Source organism: Serinus canaria, chromosome 4, assembly GCF_022539315.1.
Source record: "Serinus canaria isolate serCan28SL12 chromosome 4, serCan2020, whole genome shotgun sequence".
Classification (NCBI taxonomy): domain Eukaryota; kingdom Metazoa; phylum Chordata; class Aves; order Passeriformes; family Fringillidae; genus Serinus; species Serinus canaria.
Window position 1 is genome coordinate 24436480 of NC_066317.1, and position 24952 is coordinate 24461431.

At 39.5% G+C, this 24952-nt stretch overlaps 1 protein-coding gene across 1 annotated transcript in view; it reads right to left on the minus strand.

The window, feature by feature from the left end:
* Nucleotides 1-24403, minus strand: part of DKK2 (dickkopf WNT signaling pathway inhibitor 2) — a 41328-nt gene extending 16925 nt beyond the window's left edge. Inside the window, exon 1 of the mRNA XM_018926794.3 lies at nt 23551-24403. Within this exon, the coding sequence (XP_018782339.1) occupies nt 23551-23808 (258 nt within the window). The 5' untranslated portion in view covers nt 23809-24403. The remainder of the gene's footprint in view (nt 1-23550) is intronic.
* Between the last annotated feature and the right edge of the window lie 549 nt (nt 24404-24952).

Here is a 24952-nt window from a genome sequence, read left to right on the forward strand (position 1 = left end):
GAATTAGCTCTAAATCTGTTCTCCACCCTCAAGATAAACTGTTCTGCTGCTGAGACATGCATTTATCCTCTTCCCTGCTACCTTGTATCCTATCTTCTGAACTTATGTTTTCAAGCACTCTCTTCTTGTCTGAAAATAATATTCTTTATGTGGAGTTACAGAATCTCTTTTGTTCCTCAATGTCTTGGATGTTGGTCAACAAAAAGTCATTAAAAAGTTTAATCCCCTGTGTTTGGCAGTACATCAGACTGAGAGCAATTTCTTTGTAACAGCCTTTGGAATAAATAAGCATTAAAGAGGGGGTGCTTTTTCCTTATACTGGTCACCCACACTTTATAGTGGGTGGCCCTTTCATTTATCCCATTACTATATTTCCACTTCTAAAGCTAAGCCAGATGCAGCAACCTGATACTACTTTTTAGTTCTTGCAACTTTATTGTAGTGAAAACTTCCGTGTATATCTGATTCTTGTTAGGAAAGGCAAAGAAGCAGGAACCATGGTAATATTGCACCACCTTCTTGACAATTTCTATTCTGCATGAGCTGCATTCCCCAGGGTACTGCACGCTTCGTTAGCAGGCATTTTTCACATTTATATGCCCTGGATTGCAAACAGTCATCCTGTACCTGGCCTCCTATTGCTGGCATTGTAACCTCACCCAGAGGCAGCCTCTAGGTGCTGTGCTGTCTAGATGCTGTGCTTTCTTAAAATTGTACATGGTCAGTTCTTTACCTGCTAGATAGCCTACAGAGCAAAACCAACCAGGGAAGAAAAGATTTCAAGCATTTTACTTCATTGGTCTTGTCAGCCTTTTCTTTTTTCTTTCTTATTTCCTTTAAGCAGATGGACCCAAAGTAGTGGGGTATAAATGGCTTGCTGTGCCAAGGCCACATAAGAAGTACACAGAACAGAAAGAATTCATTTAACTGTATGATTATTTTTTTTTTCTGATTTTGTACCCTTCTTTTCAGATGTGCTAAATATAAGCAATAGCGACTGTAACAATTATCTCCTTTTACAGAGAGACACAAACACAAATCAAGAGGATCACATTTACTAGCCAAGTGGGAAAAATGTATCCTACTTTTGACTGATAACCATGGAAGCATATTTTAGAGAAATAACTTGATTTTTAAAAGCAGATTTTACAGACAAACTCAGCCTATTTAACAACTGGCAAAAATGTTTTAGAGTATGGAAGTGTGCAGAGTTCTCCCTGAATTTCATGCTGAAATTAAACATGGGCCATGGCTATGTCATTATGACAAGAGAAGATTTCCTTTCTTACTTTTTGCTACAGTGTTTGCTGGAAGATATGGCAGATATGGAGATATAACTTACTGTTTCCCTATACTTCACATGACACTCCAGGAAAAAAAAATTATTTTAGTTAGACAGATAAAACTATTTATAATTAAGTCTTGGGTAGTTCAACTAGCACTAGTGATGGAATTCAGATCCTTGATGTTATTTACATATTGATATGTCTGACAATATATGTACCTTTGTAATAGTTTACTGTACACAAAGTGTGATTCACCTATTGGGCAACAGATTATTTTCCTCATGACAAGGAGGGAGAAAAACAGACCAGGCTGACATGAATTAAAAGTAATGAACACTAGGTGGTTTTCCTTAGTCATGAGAAGGGTATTTCCCAAGTCAAGCAATTCCCTTTCAGTTTCCTGCTCTTCTAAATCTCCAGGAGACAGGATTGCTCAGAATACATTGGAACTAAAACAATGAGACAGCACATTTCCCTTTGGGCCCTGTCTTCAGCTCTGATGAGCAATTGGCCCTGAGAATCTCCCTCCACCTGCACTACACCAACTCTTACATCAGTGGTGGTTACACACCTGCTCTAGCTGGAAGAGCTGCAAAACCCACTAGGCAGTTCTTGGCATAGCCAAGTGACTAAATCCACCTGAGTGTTTGCATATTTTGTAAAAAATCACAGGGGGGAAAAAACCCCAAACCAAAACAGAAAATGACCTGTTTTCCACAGACCACTCATTCTCAAAACAGGCACAGTTCCTATTGTCCTAATAAGTTTCTCCCAAGCAGGAAAATCAGCCCATAAAGTAAATCAGCCCATAAGTACCACTGTTCAAAAATTAGAGTTTTTCCTAAATCTGGTGGATTTTCCTTGAAACCAACTCAAAGGTTCACATGAGATAGGAGCATTCAGCACTTTGCCTACTCAGAGGATCTCTCTCCACTGGTGTACAGCCTTGTGCTACTTTCTGCCTGAAAACCCATAATTGGTCATTTTGGTGCACTATTCTCATTTTAATCAAAAGCACCTCACTTAAGCATGTCACTTCAGGTTTTGGCCCAAAGGCAAGTCAGTGCTTATCTTAAAGGGTCAACAGCCAAGAGATAATATATTTTAGAGGGGAAACTTGGTCAGTATAAATAAATGATCAGTCAAAATTCTTGGTTTGAGGGTGTCAGGCTATGTTCACTTGCAACAATAGGATATATCATTTACTCAATACTTAGCTCAAGCCTTAGATAGTACATAGTGTACTTTCAACTATTTAATCTAATGTAAGTGTATTTATCTGGGTTTATTCAATAAAAGAGATTTTTTCCTCAGTTAACCCAATGCAGTCACGCTGAAGCCTACAGGTAGACTGTGTGAAATAGCATGAGCATGGATATTAAGTAAAACATGTCATAAGTGTAATGTCTATTAGTTAGACCTGTGCATACTTCAGAATATTTCTTGAACATAAAATACAACTACAGTGCTATTTTGATGTTTTTCTAACACATTCTGAGAGAACATAATTATTCTGCTCCAAAACATCCCTTTCCAAATATTTTCTTCTTTTTCCTTATCTTGTATTAATGAGACTTACCATGCTTGATCATGAGACCTGGGGAAAAAACCAAAAAAACAGGAAGAAGCACATCCTGGTGCAGTTAGTCCATTTTTCTTTAAACAGAGGACAAAATTGATCTACACACACCCCCTTGCAATCACTGACCAATTCCTCTGCTGTAGTTTTAAGTCTTCATTATAAAACTCAGTGAAGCAAGATGGAAGGCACTGACAAATATCAGCATTAGCATCAGTGAAACAATTTGTCAGACCACTAAGACCCAGCTATTTGTAGAGTGATGGCCAGTAGAGAGTGCATGCTAAGAGCAAAATACAAATGCCTGGGTCCTCCCCAGCACCTCTTTCAGCTATGTGTGCAAATGTTTGCTGACTTTCTTTCCTCATTTCTTTTCAGGGTCAGCTGCTTTTTACCAATACCTAAGCCATAGTTGTTTACAAGGCACCAAAAATCAAAGTTCATGATCTTAGAGTCTTCAAGACAAAGTACATCTGCTCTGGAAACAAGACTGTGTCTTAGGCCCAACTTCCATGTAATTACACACACATCCAAGTGGAAAAACACCCTGTGTTACAGATTTGCTGAGGAACGTGCAGCAGTACCCTTATCATTCCCATCGAGTGTAACTCAAGAAAGGCTTTTGAGAAGTTCAAAAGAAAAGCAGCAAGCCACAAGTTTAAATGAGACCCCATTAGGCAGAACTCTGCTCATGACTCTCCCAGATCACTGTTTTTATTAGCAAGCTACACAAATAACAGTAAAGCTACAGTGCTTACCAGGCTGGGTGTAGGCACCCATCCTGCCAGAGAGCTTTTAGATGTTGAATCCAGCACTGCTGCTATCTGCTCTGTGAGAAAAAAAACTGATGTAAACAAATGGAAATTTTGTGTTTGGCCAACAAAGGGACTTCCCCAGCCAAAATCAGGAATGAAGTTTTAAATTTATTCAGTAAATCAAAAGGCTAAAAAGTAATTTTCTTGTAATTTCTCCCTAATGTGAGAGTCCTCACAGTGATCCCATGGTTTCACTGAGCTTCATTCATTACAGACTTAGCTCATGACAAAAGATTTGAAAAAAAAAAATTAAGAAATGTAAATTTTCTGCTGTTTGGAAGCATTCATTTTCAGTTATTTTAAAGCAACTTGGACACACTTTTGAAAAGAGGCATAGAAATGCTTTGTTTTGATCACAGAGAAGCCAAGACCATGTCTGTCAATTTTTCAGAAACACCACATCCACTCATCTATGTACTGACTAATGTCATGGTCTGACAATGTCCACCAAAATCCATTTGGTACATCTGAAATGAAACTCTTAAAAACTTAAATAATCTAATTTGCAGACAAACCTGGTCCCTGAATATATGTCATTAGAGCAGTACTTCATTCAGAAAAAGCAGCTATAGAGCACTCCATAAATCTATTTCTGCTTCCTCTGTGCAAAACCCCAGTTTCAGAGTTAAGAATCCAGTCCAATACTGCAGAACAAACACATCTGAGAGAATAAACCAGATCAAAGGCTTGATCTGGAGTCTTTTCCATTGGTAATTATGGCTGAGACAGTACTTCCATTTAGGCTACCTCAAACAGACACCAAACATAAGCCAGAAAATTACTTTTAGTAGCTACAGTGTCCCACACATACAACCCCATTCATTTTGATGGGATTACTCACTGAAGGGTTTGTCTCCCAAGCATGAACACTGCAAAGAAACACTACTAGTAACACCTCATCTCCCCAAAGGTGCAAGAAATGGGTAAAGTCACCCTTAATTTGCTGCCATTCAATGAACTGCTGAACCTTGCTTGCAAAAATCAGGAAATAACACGCCTCAAAAAGTATGCTATCTCAAAAAACCCATCACTTTTTACTGAAGAGTTTGCAAGAAGCAAGACTAAGGTTAGAAAGGAGACTAACAACAAGACTAAGAAGAAAGGCTACCAACAGTCTGACCTGGATTCTCAGAGAAGAATCACCAAACAACACAAGCAGGAAAAAAGTCTTAAAAAAAAAAAAAAAAAACAACTTTGTTTCTTTCAGAATTGGGAACAAGATATTAGCAGAAGGAAAAACAGCAACAAGAAGTGCCAGGGAGCAGATATATAGATACAATTTAGAGGCTGGTCTGCACCCAGAAGCAGGACTGGTGAGAACCCCAAGCAGTCCAGGCTCTCACAGGCTCTACATGAATGCTGATGTGTTCAGGATTCCAAGGGAGGGAGACATACACATGCTTCCATGCTTGAAAAATGTACTGCCTACATGTGCATACTAACAGCTATGAGAAAAGCAGTGATGAGTTCATTTTAAACACTCCTTCATTTACCTAGATATATGTCACATGACTATATAGCTGAGATATAACATGGGACCATGCTGGTGTATGGCAAGTGATAACAGAATATAACAGACATCTACTTAACTTGCAAGTATCATTATAACCATGCTATATCTGCTTATAATTTTTTCTACTGAGGGGCAGTAGAGAAAGCTTGGTCAGAGATGAGACCTGCATTGTTTTAAGCAAAGCCGAAATAGGAATTCAGTGCAAATGCCAAAAAGGTTCAAATCTAGCTCTAAAGGGAATTCACAAAGAGATGAATGAAGTCCAAAGCCTTTTAGGATATGACAACAAATCAAATTGAAAACACAGCTATTCCAACAAGCAATCTGTATGTACTTACATGTTGCATATTGGTATACCTGCCGTGGAAGAATTTGGTTTAGCTATCCTAGTTAGGAAACTCTGAATTGAAGTTTTATTTGCTTCTCCCTTTTGAAAACAGAATATTATTTTCCTCTTTTTCTTTTATGGGCCACCAAATAACATGTGACCAAATGTACCTATTTAGTGAAAATGAGTTCCATTAGTATGTAATCTTATACTTGCATTGTTTTCTTCTGAAGGAAAATAATGGGGAACAGGTGGTGATGCTTAGCATCAGGCTCCTGTTTCTAGAATTACAATCTACTGGGAGCCACCAGCAATCTCTGAAAGCTGTCATAAGTGCTCGGAACTAGTAAGATCCAAAGCACACTCAATACATTAAAGCTTCTTTTTGAAAATTTAAGTAGGTGTGACAGGAGAAAACTGGCTGAATGGTGCAGGGATTCTAACGTGTCCCTGCAAAGGGTCGTGATTTCCTTCTGCATCCCACAATAAATAACTCAAGCTGGCCTCCATTTCCACAGCAGAAATTAGACATTTAAAAAATTCAAATAGGTACCATATGCACTATAAACCTTTCTGGTTTAGCATTCAAATGCAGACTCTTTCACATTGTTGGAAAATATGGGATTTAAATTCTCCTAGAAGAACTTCAAACAGCTGTTCCTTTACACTTATTTATTCTTTTCTCAGTGCCACAAAAACGGCGGTGCCAATAAATATCTCCTTGATGTTGTTTGAAAACCTACTGGAGTCACACAGCATAAATAGTTTTACCCAGTGAGTCACAAAACCACACATCAAATGAACACTTTGTTTTATCAATCCCATCCTTACCTTACCAAGTAGGAAGTGGTTTAGAAATAATTGGATATAACCGAGTTTTCCAACAAGTTTTCATGATAAACACAACACAGAAACACCAGCTAACAGATCTATCTATACAAGCAAAAAAGCATTATAGCCATGTTTTAAAATGTGGCTCTGGAGCTGAGGGGTAGGACAAAGACAACACATATTTGTAGGGCAGTTTCAACTGACATACAACTTTATAAAAACAGACATGGAAGGCTGGGTAGCATTCCTAACTACTGCTAGAAGTCAGATATGCCAAGATGCACACTTATAAGAGAAAAGAATCAATGCAGGCTTTTTTTGTGCCATGGTGGTTTAAAACAATAGGAATTAAAAGAATATAGAGTTTTTAGCAGAGCCAGATTTGCTGTTGGTAGAAATTTGTAGTTCCCACTAATTTCCACAGGAATATGACAAGTAGTACCAAGGAATCAGATTGTAGTTAACAATTCACATTTCTTGCACATCTATATGAGACCAATCTTACATTTGTTACTACTGCGATTATTTTTGGGGAGGGTACCCCAGTCAAAGCAGTCCCTTCATGAAGAAATTAGTTTATGATTCAACAATGCTTCTTTAACTAAAGAAACACTAGCTTTGTGCTACAAATGTCCTAATTATTCTTTCCATGTGAAATCAGGTTGCTGAAGTAAGGGATAATGTTAAATTGTGCCACCTGATCCATCTAAAATCAGTTGTTTTCTGAATTTCCTTAACACACTAAATATTTCCCCTCATTTATCACACCTATTAACCTGAATCCAGACAGAAATCTCCTCTAGCATGTGCATAAACAGCAAAGTTCTTGACCAAAAAGCAATCCGAAATTATTATTGGTAATGAGTAAAGCAGAAAAAGTGCACAGCCTGATCTCAGGAAAGGTTTAATCTCCAAGAGATAGAATAATTCTCATCCCCTTTGTGAAATGACTAAATTTAAACTTTAGAAAACAATACATATGAAAGCACATAATGCCATTTTTAAAGCAACCTGTTTTATAATAATTTTACTTTATTTCCAGACTCCAACCTTACCTTCAAAACTTTTTAGAAAAGGAAATTTGCTATGCTTTGAGCATTTAGTAAGACTGAATAATTAATTTTTAAATCATGAATAGCTTAGTTTTCAAAAGACCAAATTTCTTTAAGGGTTTTTTTCCCCTGAAAAAAAACACAAAACTGAAGGTTTTGTGGTTTTATCAATACTTCATGAACTTCTTTTCTGGTGTTTTTCCTTTTCCTGTTACTAGAGATTGCAAAAGCAGTTCTAATAACAACATAGTTTCAGCAAAACCCCCAGAAAGTAAATTTTAAACTTCCTGCTAAATCCACATATGTTAAATGGTCTTAGTATATAGGCACATATGTACAGATATATAAGTAATATATAATATAAAAAAATTAAATTAGCATATGCTATTACAGAGGGAAAATGATAGATTATGTCTTTACTATACCAACCCAAAAATTATGTCCTTGGCTAAAATTTTGTAAGTATTTTAAAGGTAGAAATCCTTTAGTTACCCTCTTAAAATCTTTTTCTGACTGATAACTTGCTAAATCAATTTAAGCACAAATTCACCTTAGCCTGAAGCACAAAGATATTAGATTTATCTCTTATAAGCATCCCAAACTTATAATTATTGTATTGTTTTTGAAATTTCCTTTCAATTCAGATGACTTGCACAGGTGGAAAAAAATCAGTGCAACTGAGGAAAAATGCTATTTTCTAAGTTATAATACTTAGAGTGATCTTTCTTTTCAGAAAAGAACCCTTAGATTTCAAATTCACATGGCTGCTTGAAAAGGCAGCTGAGTTATAACATTGCATTTTGACAGGATAACTGGCCTTTTTCCTCCCTCCATCCTCAATAATATACTACTACTACTATTACTCCTACTACTGAAGTTAGCTCCATGGAAGAAGTGAATTCCTTGCAAAAAAAAACCCCAAGGCAACAATGATTAATTTACCAAGACACTACAATATTAGACCAAAAGATAAACATGGAACTCTGTGTCTGACCTTCCTAAAAGACTAATTTTTGTTTGCCTTTCAGATTTTACCATCTTTCTTCAAAGAACAAAAATCGACACTTCTCAAAACAAAGTGTTGAAAGATGAATCTGTTCTGAATTGCATCATTCTGAACTAGCTGGTGCATGGTCCATACGCATTAACCATTTATAATTCATGAGGGATAATATTCATGGTACCATGATTTCAACAGTTTGCTGACTAACAAACTGTTTAACTTTTGCCCAGTTTGCTTTTCCCCATAGGCAGAACATCAGTACCTTGTGGCAGCACACTTTGCAGACAAACTGCATTGCACCACATATGACAGAGCTGCTCACCCTTCTCGGTTTGTAGAGTCTGGATCCAATTTTCAAATGAAAGATCGCTTTGCTGAACATTTATTTTTCCTGTGGAATTGCTGTTTGGTGAATAGGCTGCTTTCAGCCTAGGGGGTTATTTATTTAGATTTTCATTCTCTTCAAAATGTTGGTGGAAAATGTTTGTCTGCTGGAGGGGTACCATATGCTTCTGATCTGAAGACTGACTGACTCCTACTGTGTAAAAAGTGAGTGAGCAAGTAGAAACACAGACAGAAGATTGAATGATCATTAAGGATCCAAATGAACTGGGAATTACAGACCCAGTTTCCAAAGTCTGTCAGATGATTTGAGTTCCAGTCTAACTCAGAGTCCTGGGAACCCAAATTTCTATGCACTCAAGAGTTTAATATAATATCAGAAAGAGATGGATGAGAGAGCATGAAAGCTGAGAAGGATATGAAATGAATGCACCATAACCTGCTGATTCAAGAGCAAATGCAGGTTCTCAAAACAAATATTTTTCCTTTCTGCAATAAATTATGATATTGTTCTGCTTAGAATCTGTACCAATTGTGAAAACTGCACCTTTTTTTTTTTACATTGAACAACTAAATAGAAGAAACCACATTCTTTTTATTACAAGAATTTTTATGTTAGTTATGCATATTTAAAAATAAAAAATATTCCAAAGTATGTTTAGAAAAACTACTGTTTAAAAGCATATTGACTTAAGAAGGGCCATATTCAACCTGTGCACTTCCTATTAAACTTTATGACATTTAACTTCTGTGATTCTCATCTCTAAAAATACTCCCCATTGTGTAAATGTTTGGATTGGTTATCTATGTTATCATCTTCCAAGTGCTCTTAGTTCCTTAACATATCATATATTAGCTTCAAAGAGGAGCATTTTACTGATGGGGAAATTCAGATGGCATACACTGACAAGTTTTTTTGAATCAATGCCATAGAAATTTAGCATAACTGATGACTGAGCCAACCAAGTATTATGCTTGAAGTCCAACAAACAAAGCATTTGTGGCTCCATATAATACTATAAAATACTATAGTATTTGTGGCCCCATAAAATACCATTTCACAGAGCCATTGAAAACACTCTGCTCAGATAGCTAACACACCGTATGCACAAAACCAGCAGAATGAACAAATACACATCATTAGCTGGGATTTTTTTTCACCAGCAAAAAAAGGTGTCAGAGATTTTAGCAAGCAGACAAGTTCAGGATAGCACATTCCTTTCCATGTGTGCTTTAGAGAAGGGAGCAGACTGGACTTGGTCTCATCTACCAAAATTCATGTATTGCATTAGCCACAAATGCACCAGGTATCTTCACATCAATCAACTGGTCACAAGATGTCACACCTTGCTGTCAAGCACAATGGAGAGGCAGCAGTCCTGCCAAGTTTTTTACTGAACCTGCGTGGTTGGAATCCAAGTTTGAATGCCAAAGTATTTAAACATGTGTGTTAACCACAGCTTTTAACTCTTTTGGAGTTTGCAGGTGGAAGAGAAGATCAAAGGAGGGTTTAAAAATCAATTTTTTAATACTATCAATACTCATTAAGTCAGAGATGGTGACCAGAGACTGATGCAAGGGGAAAACAACAGAGGGAACACAATACTTTGTGAACTCCAGCTTTTGCCTGATGGATCTGGTAGGGAAGCAGGGAAAGACATGCACACAGATATACACATACCAGCACTTACAACACTGTGAATTCAATTTAGGCTCCTAAAATCTCTGGTCAAATTGACTTTAAAGAGAAAACAGGAGATTATTGGAGTTTGACTGTAATCCTGAGCTGCTCTTTGTCCTCAGCTTTTTTTATCTATTTGTAGACAGAGCCAACCAACCCTGTACTTCCCTGGCATCAGAGTAGTTTCCATCAAAACTGTAACAACTTTGGAAACATCAGACTTTTTAAAAATTTGAAGATACTTAGCCCTGTGTATAATGACAATTTGCAACTGAAGGATTCACTCATTAGCAAAATTCTTGAGGAAATTAGAAAGAAAAAAAAAAGACACCCCCTCCCCCCCACAAACCCCCAAAATCTTTATTCTAAATAATGAATGAGTTGAAAATCTTACTCTTTTTAGAAAGTATTTACTTCTGTAGCTGATTAAATTTTAGCAAAAATCTTTGAAAAGTCTCCCCTGACTTGTGTATCCTACATACTTTGTAAATCTGTTCTAAGCCTCTTTGCCTCTTGCTTCTTTTTTCCATTTCCTTTTCATTGCAGTCATGTTTTCCATTTGTTGTAGCAATCTCTTTGGACTATTTAACATTCTGACTAGAAGTGTGGATAACAAAGCCACACTGGCATTCATGGGAGTGCTAACACAGATGTCCATGGGCATTAGAGAGGATAAGAAAATCAGTGCCCACTACCATAGACCCAAAGATTGGGTTCAGCTCAGTTGTTCAGTTTTTGCATAATATTTGTATATGCACATCATAACAGAAGTACACAAAACACAAGTGCTTACATTGAACTAGATATGCTTAAGTTTCCTGATAAATTAAGGCAACAAGCTGGGCTACTTACGATACTGATTTTAAAAAATTATTGTATTGATCTTTAGGTTGATAAAAATTATTACCTGCATAAGTACACAAAAGTTGCTATAACCTATCAGACAAAAGTGTCCAGGCCAGCATCCAGCTAGATGCAAATATTCAGAGGAATAAGGTTATAGGCAAGCACAGGACTTCTCCCAGTTGCATTCTCCCAGCTTCAGCCAACAGCCACTTAGACACATCTGAGGCTGGATGTTCAGTACCTACCAATGCCGTCTCTTGTCGCTATGTCTGTCTCCTCTCCCTGTGAGCAGTTCCCACACATGGCTCTCACAGCACCATGTGGCAATGAGCTCCGCAACATGAAAAAGTAGTTCCTGGCTGTCTGATAATTTCACACTGTCTGCTCTTGGTTCTTCTTCTACAGCAAACACGGAGCAATTGCTCCCCACTCACCTTCTTCTGACTCTTCAGTTCTTTATTTCTCTCTGTCCTGTTCTCCCATGGGCAATCCTTTTCCAAACTGGGTCTTTGCATTCTATTTACTTTCTCCTGTGTTTAAGTAGTTCTGGTGTTATGATCATGCCTTCTCCATTTAATCCTAACTGCTTTTATATCTTTTAACAGTTACTCAGCACCATGAGATTAGAACTAGTTTAAAAATGCCCTCTGTTTTTTATTTCGCTTCCTGATATTCCACTTTAATTTTTTTTAATATGTTCTTAGTATTTAATTTATGTCTCTCTGCTGCTGCTTCACCATGAAAGATAGCTAAATTTACTCTAAATTACAGGTTATCACTTATGTGCCAAATTGCCATCACATTGTGCCATACTGTACTGCTTTACACTATCAGAAATGGAATTTTACCCATGGGATTTATCTCTCAGGTGGCCACTATACTGGCATTTACTGCAACTCTGTGGTATACTTAAGTTTTTACTTTTGTGAATAAATTTTGGAAATAAATAAAAATTTTGGAAATAAATAAATGGAAAATTTCTTTGTCCATTTTCGAGAAAATTTGCCAATAAGTTGAACAGCATCCGTCCTGAAAAGTTTATGTGACGCTTTGTTCATAGCCTCCCTGTGTAGTGAAATGTGGCAGTTTAATCCTGCTTATTTTTGATCAATTACCAGTTATTCTAATCATTTACTAAATGGGTTATACCTCGGTAATTTTGTTTCTTTAAAGTTTTTGTACTTGAGCTATAGCTCCATTGGCATAAGTATTTGAAGAGCAAAGATGGGGTAATTTGATTTTGACCAAATGTACACAAAATGTCCTCTAGCAGCTACTCTTTAAATTGATTTCCTGACAATAGGGTCATTTAGGGCAGAAGGAGATCAAAAGCAAAAGCAGTGGCCATTTTACTAACAAATGGTCAAAGCATACAAGAACCAACACTTCCAGTAGAGTCAAGAGCTTGAGGAGAGCCAAGCTGCCTGTACTCCAGGGACAGAGATGTGCATTGTTCCACTGAAAGGGCATGAACTTTGTCCATGGCTGCTCTTGTCTGCTCAGACTGTTCAGCAGTGTGGATCCCCCTGCCTGAATTTCACCCCTGCACCACCTCAGTACCCTTCAAGCCCTCCACCTGCTGCCTCACAGAAACTGGTCTGCCTTTTGATCAAGGGGTAATATTCAAATTTAAAGGGCTGCATTGCAAAATTAAAACAACAACCCCACAAAAAAACTGAAACAAAAAACAAAAACCCCACCATTTACACATACACACACAACGCACAAACTCTACACTTCAGAACCAAATACTGACCGGTTGACAGAAGAAGCACTGGAGGTAAAACCAAGGAAAGAGAGAAAATCAAATCCAGAAATTGTCAGTTTGTGTTGTGCAATCCGTTTTCACGGAATCAGCTAAATATGTACTCGTGAATTCCACTGCAGCTTTTCTCCTACCGGCCCTATATCCACAGTATCTGGGAAATTACTTAAACACGACTCTGGAGAACAGCATGGGACCAGTGCTTCCAAAAGGCCAAAGTCAAAATGTTCACATATCAGAGATATGTGCCAGGGTAGCCGTCCCAGCTGCACAACACATGATGTGTCAACTGCTTTACACAGGGTGGGTCAGGAAGAGGCTCATTAAAGACAAGCACTACAGCTCTCCTTGCAACATCTCTGCAGCCATGTCCAGTTTTACAGGAAAAAAAAAAATTAAAAAATATGCTGATTTAAGAAAAAAGTTACTCTTAATAAAGATTGTAACCCAGAGAGAAGGGCCAGTGTAACCGTGTCTGCTATATTAGATACGACCTATAACTGATTTTTTAGATAAATATTTCCTAATTGAGGGAACAGCATTAATTGTTCTGATTAAACTTTTCTGTAATAATAATTATAACTAATTATTCTGATGACCAAACTCGGACTACCTTACATAGGTGATGAAGAAGAGAGGTCCTTGTTCCTGAGCATGCCTTGCACCAAGTCTCAGATAGACAACTTCCTCTGAATTTCTCTTGTCCATGGAAAAGACCAGGACACTCCCTAAATGCATGAAGAACCTAATTCCCACTGAAAACATTCAGGGAGTTAGGTACATAAGTACATTTCAGACTCATCCAATCAGTAAACAGAGCCAACCCTTTGAGATGGCTTTCTGTTCAGAAGTGTGTGGCACTTTTCGGATAAGAGGGGCAATAAAGCAGAATATTTTGCAGAGCAAAGAGCTGAAGTGTAGCATTTCTGGCAGCATGAACTTGTGTCTATGGCCAAATTTTTTTGGAGCATCAGCTGGAAAACAGTGCAGGAGGGGAGTGAGTTACATCAGTTTTGTTTGTTTGAATTGTCACCACCATAATGGATGCTACCCTCAGTGTACCTGAAAGCTGTTCCAAACAAATTAAGATATCCTCACATGACTCTTAAAGTAATGTGATTTCTCTCATTTTAGCCATCCTTGACCCTTCTGACCTTTTAACAGTAAAACAGACTTCAACCCCACCAAACTTAAAAGTGATAAGGGCACCCAGATCTGGAACTCACACCCCACCATCACCCCTTTCATACAATGTCTCTATTGACTTCTAATCATCTAAAACCTTTAAAAGACAGTTAAGGCAGTGCTATCCTACTTACCTGTGTATGCATGTTAGAAGAGAATTTTGTGGGTAGATCTCCAAGACAAGAACCTGACAGTGGATACCACCTCCATTGTCAAATGGCATCTTGGCTACCTGGGACTGTCTCTGGCACAAGCCTATTCAGAGATTTTCAGAGTGCTAATCTCTCTTACACAGACAATCTGCAGCCCATTTGCAGTTCTGTTTTGGCTTTATTTTTTAACAGGGCCTTAAAACATATTTTTCCTTAAAATGACAACGTTCTTTTCTGCCCTCTTTGTTCATGGGGCTTTGTGCGCTCATAAACAGTTTAAGAGTTCCCTTCACACCTGGAGTGCACATGTGTGCCTGAAATAAAGATTCTCTTATCTATTCTTCACTGATAACTTGAGAGGATAGTGCTTAAGAAAAGGCATCATCCTTTTTAATGCATTGGACAAAACCAAACCCAAGCCCCAAAGCAACAGCAGTGACAGCGAGGCCAGCATGTCTGGGGAAGGAGAGATCCTCAAAGTTAGAGCAGAGAGCCTGAGAGGAGGGCAGGCACACTTGCACGTCCTTTCCAGGTGGCAAATCCTCCTCAAGGACACAAGCATGCCTCCTTTACCATCTCAAGGTTTTGCTCCATTCTTCATTGACCTTCCTGGGCTCTGTATTGCTCATTTGGAAAATCATGCCAAAAATGCTTCCCAGTTAGCAATGCTTCCCGAGCTATGCTGAAGCTGCGCTGCCACTCAAAACCCTCTTGCTCAGGAAATGCCCCCCATGGACTTGTTTCCTCAGCAGGAGGTGGACCAACATGCAATGGATTGCAGTGCCTTGACCTCTCAGCTACCTCATGCTGTTATAGCTCTGCTTGTGCTGACATCACCGACCAGCCCCAGCAGAGGAAAACCCTAAGCCAGCCTAACCACAGAACAGTTTGGGACTGGCAGGACTTTCTCACCCTCTTGCAGCTTAAGCATCAGTACAAAGTCTGAGGGAAATTTCTCCACAGAGAAAACCTTAATCTTCTGGTTAGACAAGATCACACACTACAATTCGATACTTAATAAACTGTCGTGAAGCTATAATACAAGTATTCACTTGGTCACTTATCCTTTTAGCAATAAAAAACAATTGGGACTGAAGTTCAGTGGCAATTTGTTACAGCTGCTGTGGCCAGGACCCTCTCAGAAAGTAATTTCCAGAGTATTCTTCTTGTTAAAAAGCCATTTTCCTGGCGAGGAGTGGGATGTCTGGAAGATAGCAATGGGGACAAATCCAAGCACAGAAGTTTACAAGCATTCCTAAAGAGCATTTTAAGAACTCTGTATTTATTTAAACAATTACAAAAACATTGTATGCAGCTAAGCAGTTTAGTACTAACCACCAAACTATAAAGTAGCCTTCTAAGCCTAGGCAGTTTTTCTCTTTACCTGTAAGATGACAAGAGGCAATATCAACATTTGGCTCCATATGGAGAAAGTGTGGAGAGAGGATGGCAACCTCCTGTTTTCATGGTCCTTCCTTGGTTCCCAAAATTTCCATTCCTGAATTCTGACCTACATCCTACTCTCTGTCCCTACCACAGGTATTGGTTAATAATAATATAAAAATGGAAATTTAGTTTTGTTGGGAGTAACAGCAACTGAACAGGTCTGAAAGAACAACTTTCAGTCTCACTGGGCAACCCCATAGCATTCAGTTCACACATAGTGGTTGGTTATGTGAGCCAGATGGTGTCATTATTGCTAGCTCAGTGGATGATAAACTGAAATTTAAGAATGGCAGGTCTGGTAAAACATGACCATTTGTTATGTCCTGTCTTCCCTCCCTCCTGAAGAATGACAGGGAGATGATGTTTGAAAAAGAAAGAAAGGACGCATGCACCCAATACTCCTACCAAAGGGAGAGTAAAAGACTCAGCTCAGTCATTGTATGGGCTACCTAAAACCCCAGAAGATAGAAATAAACACTTTTTTTTTTTTTAGGTAGAAAACAGCATCCTGAGTCCACAGCAAACTGGGTGGGAGGGCTCTGTGCTCTCATTTTCAAGCCAAAAGAAAAGAAACAAAGAAATATGGCAAGTTGTATACACTAATCCTGACAGGTCAGGCCACAGCAGAATGTCCAGTTTAGTATCTTTTCAGACTGCCAAGAAGAGGTGTACCATTTTCTGTAGGAACATATAGCAAAAAAACCCCCAAAAACTAACCCAATTTGGGAAGCTACCTTGCTCTATGCCAAAGGAAAAGTAAAGGAGATCTTCCCCCACCAGATGCACTACTTTCCCTGACACTGTTCCAGTTAGGATTGAGATTCCAAGAATAAAAGTTTCCTGCTGCAACACCAATGCATTGTGTTCGCAGTTCCTTTAAGAGATCTCCACTGTAGTCATTTCAGATTGGAGAGAGGAGATCATGCTGACAGCAAGTCATTGCTTTACTCAAGGCAAGCTGCCAAAACACGTAGAACTGAACCCTGTCCTCTCATTCACTGGACCGATAAATATGCTTTTAAAAGCATGCACAGCCTGGTTCACACTTACATGATGCACAGAGAATGAGGCAGAGGGCTTGCAGAGTGAAGCAACACCTCATTCCCAAGCATGTGCAGAGCAGTCTGCCTTTGCTTACTGCTAAAAATGCTAAACCAGTGCCATTTGCACTACACATGTGCAACATGCATGTCTCAAAGATTCATTACTATGCATATGAAAATTCAATCATATCAAAGCTTAGCTTTAAGAAAGTCCCAAGGGGCTGAACCGTGTGCTTATGTGCTTTGAGGGGGGGAAACCCAACAACTTTTAAGTTTTTTTTTTTTCTTTTTTGTAGCATTGCTCTGCTCTTTCCGTTAGTAAGAACAAAATAGCTGCTGAATGAGTGAACTCCATGTTCCCGCTGTGTGCTTGTATTCCATTTATTTTCATAACTCTAGTTCTGTTTGTGTGAACACAAATGTATAAATCATAGATGGATTTAAGGCCTATCCCCAAAAAACTGTAACAAAGATGAACAAAACTCCATATTTTATTTGAAGATTGCTGTGATTTAGTATTATGCTGTCCCTTAGTATGAACATACATATCCTTTTAAGCCATCTCGCTCACTCTCTAACACTACATTCTGTAGCCCACTCTGGAGCAAAGGATTCTGCAATTAGCTTGGAAATACCATAAATCATCTATTTCCACATGTCATTACAATTTGAAAATTGCTTAATGTTTATTACAATTTCCATTAGAATAAATTTGACCTTCAACCAAAAAGGGAAAAAGTTACACTAAGGAAAAGTAGTGGTTTGGGGACACACACTGCCAATGCACATCCTACACTAGGTGAAAAAAAGATGAGATGAAGTTCATGGTCTCTACTGAAAATAAAAACTTTTTCAGGCAAAATTCATTAGCAAAGCAGACCTTCTGATCGTCTTGGCTTTTGCATTGGCCTTTCACATCCATGGATATTAAGTTCATAGAAACTTCCTAGAGGTTTCAACCTAAAAGTACCAGAAACACCACCTAGAACACAGCAGTAAAACACAAGGACTTCAAAAGGATTATCTTCAGTTCACTAAAAAAAAGAATAAATATAAAATTCTTAATACACTTGGAATTTTACCAGTGCAGGAAGAGCAGAATGATGGCTTCTAGCTTTCTCCACCATGTCTATGGTGTCACACAAACTCCAGCTCCTTAAATCCACCTTAAACATTTCATGACTGCAGTGCTAAAACCAACACAAAGCTCCATAGGACATGGTGACAAGCCTACAATGATGGCAATGATGGGCCAAGCAGGGGCTGCTGGCTCCAGGTGTGTCCCACCACATCCTGATTCCTGCCAGCCACAGTCCGTGTGTGCATGCAGGCAGTAGCATGGACTTGGTAGGGACCTTGGCAAGCACATGCAGAGGGGAAGCTCTCTGTTTTCAAGGTATTCTCCAAATTAACATTTTTACATATATCTAAAATTTGTTTGAAAATACTTTAAAAAAATAAGCAGATATACAAAACCTGGAGAGGAAAGCCATGCTGGAAAACCAAACAGAAGCAGAAGCTTCATGGGGCTCCTCCTTTGCAGAACTAAATTCCTCCTGAACAACATTTCCAGGGTGAGGCATTTGTAAGAACAAGTGTAAAAGGACCAAAGGCTCTATTGACAAGCCATGAGATACGAAGTGCTTGCAAGATACATCCGGTGTTGAGATAATTAAGATCAAAATTAAACTTGTGCTATATTTGCATCTGCAAAGCATCAGTTAATCAAACATAATGAGTTAATCAGACTCACTTTTCTGAGGGGAAAATGTAATCATGCTTCATCATCTTCTGTGTTGTCATTAAGCACTGACAGACTTTCCATACAGAAACTGACTCTTCCTAAGTACTTGCACACCCAGCAGCACATCTAAGTTCTAGAAATTTTCTAGGCAATGTTGCAAAGCTAATATGAAATACTGCCAGTAAAGCTACTTTATAGGAGCTTTTGCTCTATACTATGGCATCAGTTAATAATAACAATTTGAAGGGGACACCAAGCATGACCCAGGAAGGAGATAATGCACCCCATTTTTTGCAGTTAAGAGGGAAGCTAGTAGGTTATTTAGCAAGACTGCTGCCAGTAAACCAGTATGTCACCCAGATTTCTAACACCAAACAGCAAGAGCAAAGAATCCTCTGGTGGCCTCTCTGCAGATTTAGCAATTCTGTTTTTTTTTTAATTAAAAAAAAAAAAAGCAGCTATTGCTGGATGTAATTTCTAGCTATTTTAATTAATTTATTTTTAATCCCATGAAGAAATAATTTTTACTGTCTTGGTTGCTAGCTATTTAAGATATTGTGGTTACATTTTTGGTGTCTTTGGTACATTTTATTGTAACATTGTCAGGGCACTGCATTCAATTACTACATCTCATGCTGTTTTACTTGCTACAAAGCATCATCCAAACATTTTCTAGCAAGTCCTTGTGGGTAACTATGTCCTGTCCAAGAAACACATGTATGTCCACGCGTTAATAGGTATGAGATCAGTATCAAATTAGTCATTTGAATAAATGCCTCTTTGGTTTGGCTTCTGTGGTCTCGAACCTCTTAGCTCAAGCTGCAATATAATTTAAAAAAAATAAACACATTTTAACATTAAAACCAGTGCATTTGGGATACTAAGGCTTATCTGATAGCTGTCTGTTGTGCCTCTGCAGCACCAAAATTTGTCCCAGCTTTTCACTTCTCTCTCCCTTTTCCAGACCTCATTATCTCTCAGTCAGCCCCATAGATGTGTCAGTGGGTCTGACTAAGACACATCCCTCTACTGGATGTCCCAGTTCTTCCCTTCATTGTTACTGCTCCCATCATGTTCATGGGGAAGGGAAAGTCTCAAGGGGAAGCACAAACCCAAACAGCTATGCAGCAGCAAAGGGACAAAGGGAATGAGAGACACATCTTGCGTGGGAATGAACTGAAGCGACAGCTTGTGGCCAGGAAAGAAGATAATAGCACCCATAGATTAAAGAAGGAAAATAGCTGGAAATAAAGCTTGGTAGGTCACAGCCTACCAGATCATTAAAGGCGATTGAGTGTGAAGGCCTGCAAACCCCAGCATTGACAGAGGGGACATGTCTCAGAGGAGAGAGGGGACTAAAACCCAGAGGCAAGAAGTCTAAAAGATGGTGAAGTGAATTAAAGAAGCTACAAAGTCATCAACCAGGAATCTGTGGAATGGCTATGCCTTTCAAGCAACATACAGTATGTTCTATTTTTCCTTTCAGGTTGCATCTCTATAATCGAGCTAGATCACTCACGTGGGAGACCTTGCCCAAACACAGTGAAAGCTTTAGCTAACACACAGAAAAATTCATCTATCTTCACTGTCAATTATGACCCTGTTCACTGTATCATATTTTCCTAGAGAGGGGATATATCCAGAACACTTTCACAGAGAGGTCACAGAACTGAGGTGTTGGATATCCCTAGAAGCATTTCTCTAAATCAAGTTTTGAAAGGAAATAAATAGCTGACAGTATATAATCCCAGCTCCCACAAAGTAACCTAGACTAGCATGCATTGTACAATACTGGCTTTGAGCAAAAATTTCCCTTGTGCAAATGTTGTAGACACTTTCTGATTCTCTGTGAAATTGGGTAAACATTACCAGTTTGTAGAAAAGGAAAGGCAGCAATGACAGTAAAGAACAGTGAAGAGAATGAAATCTCACCGATTAGCACATCAGGGCTTCTTATTCTCGGCTGATCCAAGGCAGTAAAGGGAATAAGACCAGAAAATAAATAATATTCCTCAGAAAGACATAAAAATGTTAAGTCTTACTAAAATCCACATTTGCCCCGCCAGTCTCTCTGCAAGCTGGATCAACTTGCTTTGCTCATGTGAGTATTTTCATTAATTTAAACTGGAACTTTGCCTGACAAAAGAGCGCTGGATCTTCCCTTTCTGGGCAGAAGCACTGTAACTACCAGCTGAAAAACATCAACACTCCAGATAAGCCATCAACTATTGTATCAGTTGATTTATTGCTGATTAAACACTCCCAAGTTGCTCCTAGTCCTGAGAATTAACATAATTTAAAAGCAAATACGTTGTAGGCTGATGGTCCTTTCATCAGTTTTGGTGATTTCCACCACGTGTAAGTCCAGACCTGAAAGCACAGCTCAAAGACTTCACAATAGCAAAATTCTATTAATTTATCTTTAACATGCATATCCTTGGTCCTTATTAAACTATTTCCTAGTTGTAAACAAGACACTCAACTCACCATCTAATGTTGCCAACATATAAAAGATACTTTTACTTTTGAGACATTACAAATTCCACTAATTCAACAGATTGTTTTAGAAAGAAATGCGTAGGCCTGTTCTTTTTCAAGTGGCATGGTAAACTTCAGTGCAAAATCCCATAATCTAAGCAAATTAAATACTAACCTAATAAGAGAGTACTTCAAAAAAGATTATGAAAATATCATGTCTTAATTGGTTGATATGCATGACCCTGCTGCTAAAAAAATGCAGCAGCTCACCAGCCCTACAGCTGGAAGTATCACCAAAGAGAAAACCTTTTCAGAAAAGATACTCTTTCTCTCTTCTCTTTTTTATTTTTTCTTTACTTTTTTTTCTTTTTTTCTTTCTTCTCTTTCATTTTCTTTTCCTTGTCTTTTCCCTTTTTTTCCTCTTTCTATTGCAATTCTCTATAAACCGTGTTGCTTCAGGCAGGTGGCCAAAAGTAGCATCTAGAATTATTGGGAGCAAATCTGTGTCATTTTCACATACATCTGTGTGAGGCCATGCCGGATCTGGGGACAGAATCTCAGAGAGAGGGGGTAAATTCAGTGCTGACAGCCTTTGATGGGAGGTCAGGCTTCACTCCCTGGGAGTCACAGCCACCAATTCTCTGGGGGTCTTTGCTTATGCTACAAACATGAAATCTTAACATGCATGACACCTCCTCTACCATTTCAGATACTTACAGTGCTGTAAGTTACATTGCCTCATGAGTTCATGCCAGGATCTAGAAGCACCCAGAAATCCCAGTCCAGGCTGGCAAGTTAGGGGCAAATCTTGCAAATACAACCAGTGGGTAGCACAAATTGTTTTTCAGGAACTGGGTGAATTATAATCAATTATTCTCAACATTGCGCTGAACACACAGTGAAGCACCGAGGATGTTGTACGTGGGGGAAGATGGCAAGACTTCTCCAAAAGGCAAAAGCTGGGCAGCACAGACTCAAAAAACTCATGAGACTGCTAACACTCAGTGGGAAAATAGGACCTGTATTTGGACATTTTGTGAATACATTGAAAACAAAAGGAAATCCAAGGAGAACATATAAGAAGGTTCATTGGGCACCTCTATCTCCTCAAGGTGATTCAACATAGCAATGTAACTGTAATTAGTAAAATTACAGTAGTGAACTAGAGAAGAGCACAGTACTTTAGTAATATGAAACTTCATCACAGCATCGCTTGCTAAACTTTGCTTAGAGGTAAGGAGAGGCAACCAAATCCTGGGTAAATTATAAAGCAGTTGAGTGGCTAGGGAAAAAAAGCTTGGAAATTTCTCACACACAAAACCCAAAACTACCACTACTATGCTTGCACACAAAACTAAATTATAACATTCAATTATTAGGAAGCTGATGTGAAACACTTTAGCAAATTCAGTGGATTATTTGAATTTTCAGTTTCTCTGCTGCTATAAGGAAAATTTAAGCAAGTACAGACCCTTCAGGCATTGAGTATTTTGCCTTTTTAGTGCTGAATGTTGGCACACTCTCTTGCTGCTACAATGTTGCTTATGAAAAGCAGCTGTATTTAGAGATACTATTAATACCCAATAAAATCTACATTTTCTGAAGAAGTCTACCTCTTTCAACATCACAACACAAACATTTGTACCATCCAAGTTAAGATCTGAAAGGGAAGAACAGGATTGATGACTTAAAGTGCTGCTTTGTGGTTTAGCGCAAAGATAGTTGAATGAAGATTATTTTCTATCAGACTTGCAAGTTTCCAGGCAGGGTTGAGAGGAAAGAAGACTGCACAAGTGAGTCAGGGTGTTGGGGTTTTTTCCTCTTAACCTTCTTTTTCTTTTTCTATAACCTTTTCTATCTTCTTCACATTCAAACTCTCATAACCAAACAAAACTTCCACAATCATTGGAGCGTATTCTGGAAAAGGAACACAGAATTTGTTTTCTGTCTTATTAAACAAAGGACTGTACCTTAAAGTATACCACAGGGATAGTATGCTTTTTTATTCTCACCAAGGATAAAGATACCAGAGATCAACTTGCCAGGTGTGATTTCTAAAACCAAGTTTGTTACACTGCTGTGAATTTTTTACATCGCGTTCAAATTTTCCTCACCTATTCAAAATCAAATCATTTACTGTCTTGACAGCTAACAAGAAATTTCTTCCTTTGCTTCTGGCAGCCTTTTGAAGGAGTCAAAAAAAGAAATGCTGAAGATGATAGTTTTTTAGATTGCTCTTTCTTCCATCAGTTATTAACCCTACAGAGAAAAATGAATGGTTTAAACCTCCCACTCACAGTTCTTAACACCTATTACAAGATTATATTGTCCCAGGCAAGCCCAATGAAGTAAATTAATTAATTTAGCATATTAAAGCTATGAAAACAATATGAGGGGAAAGAAAGAAATTATTTACATACAGCACACGGACAGACACTCAAGCAATGAAACCATGTCCTACCTCTCCTTGCCGGTGATAGTGCTTGGGAGGTTTTCCCATCTGCTCTAGCATTTTGCCCTTCTTACTGCTAGCAAGCATCAGTCCCTGGTGGATGCCTGCAGATCTGTTGGTTGCCTGAGTTGGAGCCTCCCCCATCAGGGTGGACTTGATGGAGTTCACCTTGGAGCTGGAGCTGTCTAGCTGGGAGCTCTCCACGATCAGGACCGCGGCTAGTAAGAGGAGACAGCAGGAGCACTTATTCCACATCAGCACGATCATCTCCCCTCCCCCAAAAGGATTATCTTTTTTTATCCTTTTTTTTTCTTTTTTCTTTTTTTTTTTTTTTTTTTGCCTATGAAAACAGAAGAGAGGGGGGGAAAAGTTTTTTAAAATATCTCCCGAAGTTGATAAGGAAGCAATGGATTTCAAAGCCACTCAAGAAACTGCTGTTCTGAGACCCGGGAGAAAAATACGTTTAAAAAAGAATCCCCTAAGGAAAAAAAAAAAAAAAAAAGTGACAAGTCTATAGGCAGTGAGCAACTGTCAGGTCTGTGATGTCTTTTTCCTCCAGGTCCTCGAGAAGTCCAGGCAGTGACAGCAATATGCTGCGAAGGAACTGCACCCGGGCAGCTCCCCGCCAGCACAGGCACCAGCACGTTTGCTAAAGCTTCAGAGGAAGAGTGAGCGACTTCCCCCCACTCCTCCTTCTCTTGCTGCTCAAGCCAGCAGAGAGGAAACTCAAACCAGATCCAATCCAAGCAGCACCGGCAAAAGCTGGGCTTAGTTTTCTTTCACTCACTCTCTCCCCCCTCTTTACTTTTTATTCCCCTCCTCCTTTTTCTGCCTTTTGCCTCAGCAGTCAGCAGGAGTGAAAGCGCCCGGTCTCCTCCTACTCTTCCTCCTCCTCCTCCTCCTCCTCCTCCTCCTCCTCCTCCTCCTCCTCCTGCAGCCCGGCCGGTGCGGGGCGAGGAGTTCTGGGCATCCGGCGGCGGGGCAGCCCCGGCACCGGCCCCACTGGCGGCGGGAGCTCCGGGACCCGGCAGGGGAGGCAGAGTCTCCGTCGGGCTTCCTTCGCCGCTGCCCCTCGCACTCGGTGGTCTCGAAGTCTCTCGCTGGCCCCTCCGCAGCCCGCAATCCCCGTCCCCTGGGAAACACGCCGCGCAGCGCCTTCCGTCCCCCCTTCCCCCCAGCCCGGCGGGTTCCCCCTCTCTGCGGCGGGGTCAGCCCGGGCCGGGCGTGCCCCGCTCCGGGCTGCGGCTCCTGCCGTGCCCAGCCCCGCTCGGGGGCCCGGCCCCGCCAAGCCCCCTCCCCGACACCGGGCTGCCGCACTGGGACGCGTGTCGAGGTGCCCCGGCTCCCCGAAACGCTCGGACGCGCAAAGCCCGTCACACGAGGAGGGCGTGGGACCGGCAAGCAAATGGGG